Genomic DNA, 12,481 nt, shown 5'->3' with positions numbered 1-12,481 from the left:
TACCGAGGTTCACATCAGCTTCCCATTGGAGGTGAGGGTGTTAAAAGTCAACTCATCTGAAAGCATCAGCAGCTTTTTGGTATGGGGGAGGGTCAGCTCTAACGCTACGCTACTGATTTCGGGGAGGGCGGGGAGTGGGGCGTGCCAGGCCCCGCCAGACCGAAGTGAGCTCCTCCAGGGCCTCACTCCTGCTGCCTCCTAGGGACCTTCTGGAATACAGAATATACTCACAGGCCCGAGGAAACAGGGCTGGGCTCAGGCGGCACTGCCCACCCCAGGCCCACTCAGCGATCTGGACCAATTACGGCTCTGATCAGGCTGTGTCTGTGGTGGGGCATTAATGCTGGCTATGGGGGGTGCGGATGGGGGTAAGGATCCACTTGCTTTGGTGCACTGGGCACAGGTGTGCGCCATCCTCCGTGATGGGGACAGAGCAGCTGGGTGACAGCGCCCTCCCCCACCCGCCTACCACCTCCTCGATTCTACTGTACAATTCATCCAGCGCCACAGGGCTGGGCAGGTGACTCAGCGACCAGATCAGCCCAAGGGGGAGGCGGGAGTAGGTTCGCATCTTGACAGTGAAGGCGGATCTCCACCTGAGGCCCCCAATCCAAGCTGAGTGCAGAGAGGATGGCCAGAAGACCCCAGGGCTGAGGATCCAGGAGAGGTCGGGGGGAGGCAACAGAGAAATCATGCCCAGATTTCACCCCCCCAACCCCAAGGGTCTAAATATCACTTTGAAAACAATTCCAGGCTCCACCCCAAGACCCCTTCAAGAGGCAGTCGTGCTCCAGTGAAATTTCCAGTCTCTCGGCAGCGCCCCTCCCGGGCCAGTCCAGCAAAGCTTTGTGAACCCTCACGGCTTTGTAAACTGGGGCTGAGCATCCTTCCACGAGCGTGGCTTCTCCCGCGTGTCCCTGCACATCTCAGCAGCAGGGCTGACGCTCTTCGTGGAAGGACGAGAGTTCTGAGGGTTGTCCTGGCGGGGGTCAGTCAGGCGGGGATGCGTTCCTGCCCGTCTGGCTGCTTGTCGGTGGTAGGAGTGAGGAGGGTGGGGGCTGAGGGTGGGCTAGATGACGACCCTCCCTGGACCAGGGAAGGCTCAAAGTGCTGACAGTGCTGGCTCCGCGTCATTCCCCTCCTCCTGCGGGACCAAGATCCCAGGCCATAGGAGAGCCAGGGGCTCTGACACGGAGGACGTGAAGGGCTTTTCGGGTGAGGAGGGGGTGGGGAGCAGAGAGGAGAGGCAGAGGAAACACATGGTCCTCAGGACTGAGCCTGCCTGGCCCCCCGGGGGTTTGGCACGTTGTACAGGAGCTGTCGGCAGCGAGCGCTCGGTAAGGGGGAAGGAAAGGCGCCCGCCAGCTGGCAGGCTCTGTCCTAGGGGGCCTGTCCACCCAGCCGCCACCCGCCTACAGGCCTGGCCTGAGCGCTTCCTGCACATTTGCTCAGGGTGAGAGTGGCTGGATTTCTTGGGTGACTTGTGGAGCGTCAAGAATAAAAAAATATTTTCTGTTGAAATATGAAGGGAAAAAACCCACCTTAAAAAAACTAGGCCTTTTAATCAGGAATGTGGAATTGAAAATGCTTCCCAAGTCTTATTTCCACAGTGTTTGAACAGCCCTAATGGAGATGGTGCGTCAGTGAGGCGATCCAGGCCAATTAGTGCAAAGCCCCCTCTCCTCCCACATCCTCGGACAGGGGCATTTGCTGGTGTCCTGGCCTCCAGATGGGTGGCGGGCAGGAGGTGTCATCAAGAGCTCCCAAGGCTCCCTCTCAGGCTCATGCTCTGGTCACATCTGAGTCTTCCTGACAAGGGAGACATCTGTGACACCTTGAAAGTGTGACCCAGGCTGATGGCCAACCCAGGTGGGATGGCTGAGCCCCGGGTCCCGGGTGGGGGCAGGAAATGGGGTTAGGCGAGAGTGCTCTGTTGCTGGTACTTGAGCCGGCGGGCACAGCGGGGGCAGCCCTTCTTCATCACGGCCTGACAGCTCTGGTGGAAGACGGTCTTGCATTCGCCACACCTGGGAGAAAGCAGCAAGCACTGCTGGGACCGATGGGCCTCCCGGGGCTCGAGGCTGGTCAGTGTTCCTGACGGGGGCCTGCCACCCACGGCACATGGCACTGCCTCTCCGTTCCAGGACAAAAGGTTCTTGCCACAGCGCTTACTAAGCCCCGCAATGCACACTGATACTCTCTATTCTATTTCCCTTTTATAAATACTGCTGAGACTCACAAAACGATTTCTTGCCTATGTTTCAAACACTCTGCAGTTTAAAAAACTCAGCCCCAGGTCTGTTCAGAGGTCAAATGCGGGTCCGGGGACACCTACTGAAAATGAATGAATGCTCCCACCAGTTCAGTTTTCCACTCCCACATGGATTGGAATGGAGGTTTGGTGGATGAATTTTTCCATTTAGAGGCTTCTGATAATGAGCAATAACTGGGGACAAGAACAATTGTTACGGGGGCAGAGGCAGTGGCAGGTACCACCCACCAGGTGCCCACTTTATGCCCGGCCTGTGCCAACACTCCAGGCCAGAAACTCATCCAGTTCCTCCTCCACCTGCTCATAGAGGACGAAACTGAGGTCCTCCCACTGCAACTCAAAGAGGCAGCAGCCACCTCTTCTCCAGAAACATGGATGGCTTGGTGGAGGCAGGGAGTCCTGTGAGGGCTTGTCTTGTCCCCCTCCCTGGGCACAGGGCCTGCCGCCCGGGGACTCTGGGAGGCCGGGTGGGAATGGGGGTGGGGCGGGGTGGCTGGCTGAGGGTCCGCATACCTGACTGTGGTGTCAAACTCAAAGGGGAAGATGATGTCATGGTGGTGGCAGATCTGGCAGATGAAGCCACGCTGGGTGCATAGGTCGCAGTGGTAGACGTGCTGGGAGGCAAACTCGATCAGGGACTTGAGGAATCCTTCATACACCCCGTCTGCGATCTGTGGAGGGCAAGCGCGGGCCACGAGGCCTCTTAAGCAGCTGTGCTGAGCCTGAGGCCGTCTGCAAGACGTGGTCTGCTGCTGCTCCTGGCACTCTGCCTGAAGAACTCCTACCCCAAGAGGAGTTTCCTTCCACTTGGGCAGTTAAACCTCCCAGAATCAGGCCGAGCACGTGCAGCCCTTGCTCGCGGAGGAATCCGCTGTACCCTCCCTTGAGGAAAGGAACGTCCCAAACCCTCACCCCTCCCTCTGCCCTCCCTGCCGGGGAGGAGTCCAGACGCAGGGAAGGGGCCGAGCCCTGTGATCCTGGGCTTTGCTGCAGTGCCTGCTTGTCCCAGGAAGCGTGGATGGCGGGACACCCCTTCCGAGCTACCAAAGAGCTGAAGACAGCTGTCTTGCCTCAGTAAACTGCAGGCACTCTCCCCGCACCCCATCATCTCCCTTTCTGATTTCTCCAGGAATAAGGTCCCTCTAGAGAGGTCTGGGGGGTGGCATTCTCACCTGCTGGAGGTCCGCGACACTGTACTTGTGAGGAGTCTCCAAGAGATAATTCCTGTGGTTGAGTCTTCAAAGAAAACACAAGAGATTCCTTAGAAGGAACCCAGGCCAACCTGGGTTTGGTTTCATTCCCTCAGCGCTGCTGACCAGGCATAAACAGCTCCCGCCTGGGCGGAGCAGTCAGTCGCCTGGGCTTGGGACCTGGGCTTCCAGGTGAAAAGCTGTTGGGACCTTGGGTAAGTTACTTAACCTCTCTGAACCTTAGGTTTCCTCACCTGAGAAAGAGTGCTGTTCTGAGGATGAAATAATTTATTTAAAGCATCCAGTACAGTGCCTCGTACATAGTAAACAAGGAATAATTGTTAACCACAGTTGATAACACTGCACTGCATAACTGAAATTTGCTAAGAGTAGAACTCAAATGTTCTCTGTCTCTCTCTCAGACACACACACACACACACACACACACCATGTATATATATAAAAATATATAAAATATGTGAGGATGATGGATATGCTAATTAACCAGATGGGAGGAATCCTTTCACAATGTAATCATATGTCAAATCATCACAACATACACTTTAAATGTCTTACAATTTTGTCAAGTATACTCAATAAAGCCGCAAAAATTTTAATTTGAAGATATAAAAAAATAAACATCTATTTAAAAACTAATAATGATGAGGATGATGAGGAAAGCTAACGCTTGGTACCGGGAACGGGACTAAGCTTTATATATATTAACTCACTTAATTTTCACAAGACTCCTGTGAGGTTGACACTGTTATAACCCCCATTTTGCAAGAGGAAATGGAGGCCCAGAGAGGTTAAATAACTTTCCTGTGGTCACACAGCTAGTAAGTGGTGGAGCTGGAGTCTGAACAAACGCAGGAGTCTGGCTCCAGAGCCTGCATCCTTTCCACCCAGTGAATGCCTGTAGGTGTTAACTGTTGTCATTATTGCCACTATTACATACCAGGGACAGGGCTGGGGACAGAAATGCACAGGACGTGGCCTCTGCCTTCCTGTAGCCCCTGGTCTAGTGGAGGGACAGACGTTTAAGCATCTGGTTTCAGTGCTATGGGAGAGGAGCTGAGACATGTCCTGGGTGCAGCAGATCCCATTTCAGAGATGGGGGAGGGCGGGGGGTGGGGGAGGCAGAGGACGAGAGCTCAGCTGCCAACCCAGCTCTAGTTTCCACCTCACCAATGGCACAGATCCCAAGGGTCACATCCTGAGAGATGGAGAGGAAACACCTGCAGAAATTCCCCTGGTACAAAAACTTGTCTAGCCTTGCTGTGTGTCTGTGTTGGTACTGGGGTTGGGGGGAGAATTCTGCCAGTCTGAGGAAGCGTGGGAACCTGCCCCAGGATGCTCTGGACATCTGGAGGCGGGAAGGTGCCAGGCCCCGCGGCATCTGGAGTGGGTGCTTGGCTTTGCCCACCCCGTGGCCTCAGCTGTGGTCTGGGGGGACCCCACCCGGGGCCGAGATGGCAAGTCCCACCAGGCAGGCAGGCCGGCTCCACATGCTGGTCTCCTCAGTAAACTTCCAGCTTTCTGGGAACAGGACGCTGCCGTTTATCACCAGGAAAATGCAGGGGGTGCGGGGTGCACCGGCTGTGGCTGCGCCGGCAGGAAGGGTGGGGCTGATTTGGATGGAGAGTCCTCTGCCCACAACCGTGGAAGCCCAGGGGGCCAGCCAGGCCCAGGGCCTTCCCTACGAGCCACCTACCCTGGGTCTGTCATACCCTCAAGTGAGGCCGTACAACTGTTGGGGGAGATGAGGTCAGGGAGGAGACCCTTTGCCAGGGCAGCCCCCTGAGAGAAAGGGGATCCCACATCCAAAACCTGCCTGTTTCTCCTCAGCCCTTCCCATCCTCTCACCCTTCACTCTGGCCAACTCAGTCCAGGCCTCCTCACCTCCTGGGCCAATTCCTACACCAGCACCCACGCTCCACTGCTGCTAAACTGGTCTTTCCTAAACTCCTGACTGAACGTGACCATCCCTTGCTCAAAACCCCTCAACAGCTCCCCAATGCCAGCAGCATAAAATCCAGACGCCTTTGCTGTGGCACAGGGGACCTTCGAGGTCTGGCCCCTGACCCACCACCTGGCTGCCCTGAGCCCCCCGAAGGCCCTGGCGAGCCGTGCTCCTGTCCCGCCTCCATGCCGTGGGTTCCCTTAGCCAGGAAAACGGGCCCTCCCTTCTGCTTTCTTCTCTGCTTCTTTTGCTGAACCCCAGTTCACTACACACGTGATGCCGTTTGCGTGGTGGCAACTCTATTCTCCTGTGTGAGGACCAAGTGGGGTCTGGAGCATCTAACAGAACTGATGGTGGCCAGACTAGAGAAGGGGGATCCCAACTTTCTGCCTGGCTCTTTCGTACTATTTGAAATACTATCTTTGTAAAGAAGAAACAGAAAAGCACTTTTTCTTTTTAAAAGAACAAAAGAAATGAACTTCACAAACCCTCAACTGATGCCACCTCCTCCGGGAGCTCCCCTGGCCCTTCCTTCCTTCTTCAAGGCACATGCCGCTCTGACCCAGGGCCATTTGTCCACCTGTCCCTGTCCCACCCCAGACACTGATCCCCTCATGTGGCCCTCACCACAACTCTGGTAAGCCACGTCAACACAGGGATCACTGGCGCATTTTACAGACAAGAAAGCTGAAGCTCAGAGAAGTGAAGCAACTTCCCTGAGTCACACAGTGGATCTGGGGCCAGGCGGAGGCTGCGCTTGGACTCTTTCCCCCGCCCCACGCTGCTTCTGAAATGGGACTTCCACAGGCCTGGCCCTGAGCACCGTGTGTGGCACTGCCGCCCAAGGATGGGAACAGCAGGGCCACAGAGAAAGAGGCAGGACTGTCCCCAGTGCCCAGGCAGGGCAGCCCGGACAGGCCAGTAAGGCTGCTGACCAAACAATCTCAGCACGGCAGGGATGGGTGAATGAGGCCGGCACCCAGGACCCACCCTACAGGCACCTGGTCCTCTCCGGTCTGCAGAGAACCCTGGACTGGGGAGGGTGACAGGGTCCCACTTGACCTGAGCTTTTACCACCCTGGACAGAGGGGCAGGAGGGCAGACTCTGGAGCCCTGGGTCCTGGAATCTCAGAAAGGATGGGAGTGAGGAGGGACCCAGGCACTCAGCTGTTTATGGAGACAGAAAGAGCCTCCCCAGAAGCAGCCTTTTAGGTCCCTCACAGTGGCCCCCAAAGGGCTTTCTGTTCTTCTGGGCCCTGTGGAGGAGACCAGGGCTCAGCCGGCTGCTCTGGGAGCCTGGGAGGGGCCAGCCTCTGCTCTCTACCTAGGAGAGGGGCTCCCCGCAGCAGTCTCTCCCTGCGCCGCCCTGACGGGCACCAGGACTGAGCAGGGAGCCCGTCAGACAGGCGGTCTCTGGGCCAGCGCTGTCAGGAGGGGTGGCTGCAGGGGGAAAGTGGAGGGACTTGTGAGCCGCTCCAAGACCTCAGAAACCCAGCAGCGAAGCCCAACTGGGCAGCCGGCAGCAGCTCATCCGCCTGAGCTCTGCCCTCCTAGGGCCCCACAGAAGGTGTCACCCCTCAGCCCCGACTGAGCACTGAAGGTCCCCTTCAGGCCCTGGGTACCAAGAAGCTTCTTGAAGGGCATCCTAAGTGTCCCACACAACCCTGTCCTCTTGCGAGAATTTGGGGACGGATGCTGCCACAGCAGCAAAGCCAAGCCGCATGGGGTGAACGGCTGGCGGGAACCAGAGGAGCCAGGGTGACACAGCCCTTCTCACCTCTCCAGCCTCCTCTCACCACATCCCTACTTCCCTCCTCACCCCCCGAAAGTTCTGCCTTCCACGCATGGGGCCTTCATTCATAGCCTGAGCACGCCACTCCTTCTATCTGGCACGGTCTTTCCTGCGTCTCCTCGCTTTCCCACTCGTTTGGCAGGTCTCACCTTGGATGTCAGTTCCTCCAGGGAGCCTTCCCCACTCCGCCCTCCTCCAGTCTGGGTTAGATCCCCCGCCCCTCTAGTAGGACTTCCAGGGCGACTCTCTCCTCCAGCCCTCACTCCTGGTGGCAGCTGCTGCCTTACTCACCTGCCGTGCAGGACCCAGGTCCACCTTGCTCAGCACTGGGGTCCATGCTCCAAGCCCAGTGATGGACCCTGAGCACGTTCTCAGTAAATATTTGTCAAACGAATGAATGAACAAATACAAGCACAAATAAAAGCCACTCCTAAATGCAAAGGGAAGGCGTTCTCCACCCAGCCCTGGCATTTCTCCCAAGAAGCTGCTTTTGCACTGACCCTGTGTGTATGTGCATTTGTGTGTGTGTGTGCGTGCGTGTGCATTTGTGTGTGTGCGCATGCGTGTGCACGCGTGTGCACGCGTGTGCGTGCCCGTGCACGCCCAGGGTGCTCACCTCTTGCTCAGCTCCTTCAGGGCTCCGCTTCGGCACAGGCCCAGGTAATCCCCCAGGAGCTTCAGCTGCTCCCGGCTCCTACCGATGAGGTGCATCCGCTCCACGTGCTCGTACAGAGACGCGTTCACCAGCTGCAGGTTGATGAGGGGCTGGGCCCGGATCCGCGTCAGGAACTTCAGGGCCTGCCTGCAGACCTGGGGACACCACCAGGCAGCGAGGGTGAGACAGGAGGGCCATCTGGTGAGCACCTGAGGGCCAGGCACTGTGTTACCTACTCACTCGCTCACGCCTCCCACCACCTGCCGAGGGAAGTGGTACCATCTTCACTTTACGGATGAGGAAACCGAGGTTCAGGGAGAGGAAGTGACTTGGCCAAGGTCCACAGCTCGCACAAGTCATGATGTGAACCCAGTTTATCTGACTTCCAAACACACTCTTCCCCCTTGACACCAGCTCTGCCCCTCCTGACAGTGCTGGGACGGAGGAGGGGCTGCTCCGGTCAACACGCCTCTCCTCCTGGGCCTCACAGATCCTTCCCACTATTTCCTGTCGTCCCTGCCCCCACCTTCCTGCCAAAAGGAAACAGGCACTACCCCGGGCCGATTCAGGAACCAGGTGACGGTGTGAGTCAGGCTCCAACCACAGTAAGCTACGGATCAGACACAGCTTAACTAGAGGTTTCCTGAGCTCCCTCCACCCCTGCCAGCAGCACCAACCAGGGCCCCCCAAGTCTCCATGTGGATTTGAGTGATCAATCTGGGCCTCTCCCACGTGATAGGACTTTGAAGGTTCTACCCTCAGCCCTGATCCTGATGCCAAAGCCAACTACTGAGTACCTGCTATTTGCCAGACGCTGGGCTAAGGACCTCGACCACATCCTCACAACAACCCAAAAGGGAAGGTGTCATCATCCCCATTTTCCACATGAGGAAACTGAGACTCAGAGAAGCTAAAGTGGCTTACCCAAGCCACCAGAAGAAAGCAGAGCCCGGGTCTGAACCGAGATGCTGTCTCTGCACACTTGGCTACCTCACGTGCTAAAGAGGAGCCCCTCTCCCCTGCAGTCTCCTCCTTGCCGTGATAAGGATGGAGGAGCTGAGATGTTCTCCACCGTCAACCACCCGGCAGTGCTTAGGAGTCGGGCTTTGGCTCCTGGTTTGCCCCTTCCCAGCTGTATGACCTTATGAAACTTACTTAACCTCTCTGTGACTCAGTTTCCTCATCTGTAAAATGGGGAAAATAAAAGCACCTACCTCAAGGGATAATTTTGAGCTTAGATGAAAAGAAAATCCATGTAAGCATATCCTCTGTAAAGGGGAGCTGCCATCAGACTCTGTGAGTGCCTGTGTGGTCCCGGTGTCTGTCCCCTGGCTCAGGGGGATGTAATAGGGCCCTCAGGAGACCGTTAGGCTGGGGGCTGCTCCACCAGCTTCACCAGCATCTCTCACCTCCCGCAGCAGCTAACAACTCCATCTCTTCCCATTTCCCAGAGCCCTGAGGAACCAGCCCCCAGCCAATAGGCAGCCCACTGGCAAAAGCCGGGCGAGTCCGTGACTCGGGTCAAACCCAGCCCTTCCCACGACTCAGCCCCAGGCTTCTGGCGAGGCTCAGATGAAATACCACGCGGGAATGTGCGCTGAAAACTGCCAAGTGCTGCCGACAGGCATGGGCTTCGAGCTCCCCAGGGACTGTTCCTCCCCCGTGGGTGTGGAGGAGACAGACAAAGAGAGAAGCCCCAGGCCTGGGCTGACATCCTGCCAAGTAGTGCCAGCCGGACCTTGCACAAGTGGGTCAGCCAGAGTGGTAACAGTGGACAAAGGACCCTTAGCCCGCCGATCAGCCACTTTCTAGTGTGAACTTTCATGTCCTTCCCAGGCCCGGGATCTTTGAGAGAGCTGGATATTTCCTGACCTCAGGCATGCCAAGGGAAGTGTTAGAACTCTCCAGTTGGAAAAAGGAAGTGGCACCAAAATTCCAGCAGTGAAAAGAAGGTGGCGCAGCAGAGGTGTCTGGGTGCTGTAAGCAGGGAGGTGTTTTATGGGCAGAGGGTTCTTCGCATCTGCGGTGATCTTGAGGTTTAGTTTTCCCCATGGAGTTAGTTAAATACTTAACATTGAGGGCAGGGGTGGGGATGAGGTAACCAATAAAAAAGCCAAAGTGAAGCTAATGTCTCTGGAAGGTTCTCACCCCCAGCGGGGTGGAGGTCAGGGTGGTACGGGCTCTGAGAACCATGTTCCCTGGACTCTGATGGGGACATGTGAAGACACCTCCACATAATGAGACAGCACGGCCGGCAGGCCTGGGTCTTGAGAGAAGCAACCAAACTCTTCCCGGTGTTTCTGTGTCTTGTCTTAGCAGAAGTCTGTGCCTTTGGAAGAAAGCCAAGTTTGCGCCCCTTGAGGCAGACCCTCAAGCAAATTAGGGGCAGAAGGTGAGGCCTCAGGGCACTAACGTAAGGCACCAGCTAAGTGACTGGTGGGTACTGTCTCTTTTGGTCCTCACACAGCCTGGGGACAGACACTGTTATTAATCCCCCTTTACAGACGAGGAAAGTGAAGTTAAATAGTCTGCTCATGGTAACACAGCTATGTAAGTGGGTAAGCTCAGCTGAAGAGGAAAATCTGAAAGATCAGAGAATACATCTTATGCAGAAGCATTTGGTGAACATAAAAAAGTACCCAAGATGCAATACTAACTAAACAAAGCACGTTATAAAGCAGTTTGAGTCCAGCATGATCCCAAACTTTACCAATAGTAGATGCAGGAGCTTGTAATCTTGGGGGTGGGGAAGAAAGGCTAAACAACCAAATAAAGACGATTTTGAACGGTGAAAAAAAAAAAAGTATATGTATATGTAAAAAACAAAAATGCACGGAAAAATGCTCCCAGGGAAAGCACAGCCAGCTGGCTAGCCCATCCATCCACCCACCCCCCCACCCACCCACCCAATCCATACTCATCCACCTACCCACGCATCCATCCATCCACCCACCCACCCACCCATCCACCCACCCACCCACTCATCCATCCACCCACCCACCCAATCCATACTCATCCACCTACCCACCCATCCATCCATCCACCCACCCATCCACCCACCCACCCATCCATCCATCCACCCACCCACCCATCCATCCATCCACCCACCCATCCATCCATCCACCCACTCATCCTTCCATCCACTCATCCACATTACCCACCGATCTACCCATCCATCCATGCACGCATCTACCCACCTAACCCATCCACCCAACCATCTATATCTAATCTATCCTATCTATCATTTCCATCTATGTATCTAGTTGTTGGTGCTTTAAACAGTTTTATCTGTATCCATGGGGAGCTGCAGCAAACCACCCTCAGATTCCCACCTGAGGACCAAGGTAGGCACTGACAGAGCTGTGTCCAGGGGCTGGAGACCAGCACCCAGTTACTTTCTTGGTCAACTCCCCCACATCATGGGGCCTGAACTAGTGACCTGGGCTTCCCTAGAGCCAAACTCCCCCAAACATACGAACAGCAGCCACAAAGAGGAGCGACCCCTCCTCTGTCACTCGGCAGCCCTGTGCGGCCACCGCAGGCTGGGCTCCAGACTTACCGGGCGCTTGGTGAGGTCCCAGTTGTGGATGATCCTGGCCGGGATCACTGAGGCATCGTCTTGATGGCAGATGTCACAGTAATAGAGGCCAGAGAAGGCACAGAGCTTGGGCCGTACAAACGAGAAGCCGATCTGCCGGGAGCAGCCTGGGGAGAAGAACAGGGAGAGGGTGAGCAGCGGTGGGGACAGAGTCAGCTCCTGAGTGACCCGGAAGCGGCCAAGGCAGAAAGGGCCCGCTATCTAAGGAAAGTATCCATAGAAAGATTAAAAAGGAGAGTACGAAGATGAAAACCACCACTGCTCATATTCCCACCAGGCAGAACCAACCCTGTTAATTAATCTTTAGGACAAAACACTGTTAAGAGTTATCAGTGGCGTTTCACAGCTGAAGAAGCTGATGCACAGAGGTCAGGAAACCTGCCCAGTCACACAACGATTGAGTGGCACAGCTGGAGGCAGATGTGGGTGGGGCTGGTGTAGAGCCCTCATTCTCTTATCCCCAGCTGCCCCTCTTCACTGCTTGCACAACAATGCCAGCCTCCTCTAGGTCCACCCCTCCATGGCAGCTCAGAAATGGAAGCCACGGAGTCAGGGTCTCGGCAAGCAGGGCAGGAGCTGGGGACATGGGGCTGGCCACAGGGAGTGGGTGGGGAAGCCAGCCAGAGGCAGGGCTGTCTGGACATGGCCTGGGGCCAGCTTCAGTCCCTCTGCTGGAGGGCCCTCCACAGTGGGGCGGCGGAAGGTGGGGGGACCGGGAGTGGGGTGTGCCCAGGGCACAACAAAGGCCTGGCTCGAATCCTGAGCACAGGCCCTGCCTCCTACAGGGCCAGGGAAAGAGTCCCTTCCGCCTCCTGGGACTAGAAGGACTGGTTCTTCTGCATGCTAGCTGTCTCATCCTCACCGAAGTTTTGCAAGGTTCCAATTCCCTACTACTTGCTCTTCTGTGGGGTTATTACAAAGTTTAAATGGAGTTTTGAAAGCGCCCTGTAAACTATGACATACAAGCCAGATGTCAGAGGTTGGTGTCTGCCCGGCCACCAAGCTGCGCTC

The 12,481-nt window shown here is 56.1% G+C and overlaps 1 protein-coding gene across 1 annotated transcript in view; it reads right to left on the bottom strand.

Annotated features, from left to right (window-relative positions):
• Positions 1-1,915: 1,915 nt before the first annotated feature.
• The window catches only part of PLEKHM1 (pleckstrin homology and RUN domain containing M1), a 41,892-nt gene continuing 31,326 nt past the window's right edge, over positions 1,916-12,481 (bottom strand). Inside the window, exons 7-11 of the mRNA XM_065897594.1 lie at positions 11,432-11,577; positions 7,834-8,027; positions 3,445-3,508; positions 2,786-2,943; positions 1,916-2,027 (exon numbers count right to left, since the gene is read on the bottom strand). Of these exons, the coding sequence (XP_065753666.1) occupies positions 1,916-2,027; positions 2,786-2,943; positions 3,445-3,508; positions 7,834-8,027; positions 11,432-11,577 (674 nt within the window). The remainder of the gene's footprint in view (positions 2,028-2,785; positions 2,944-3,444; positions 3,509-7,833; positions 8,028-11,431; positions 11,578-12,481) is intronic.

This window comes from Phocoena phocoena, chromosome 19, assembly GCF_963924675.1.
Source record: "Phocoena phocoena chromosome 19, mPhoPho1.1, whole genome shotgun sequence".
NCBI classification, from domain to species: domain Eukaryota; kingdom Metazoa; phylum Chordata; class Mammalia; order Artiodactyla; family Phocoenidae; genus Phocoena; species Phocoena phocoena.
This window is presented reverse-complemented; position numbering and strand designations above follow the sequence as displayed.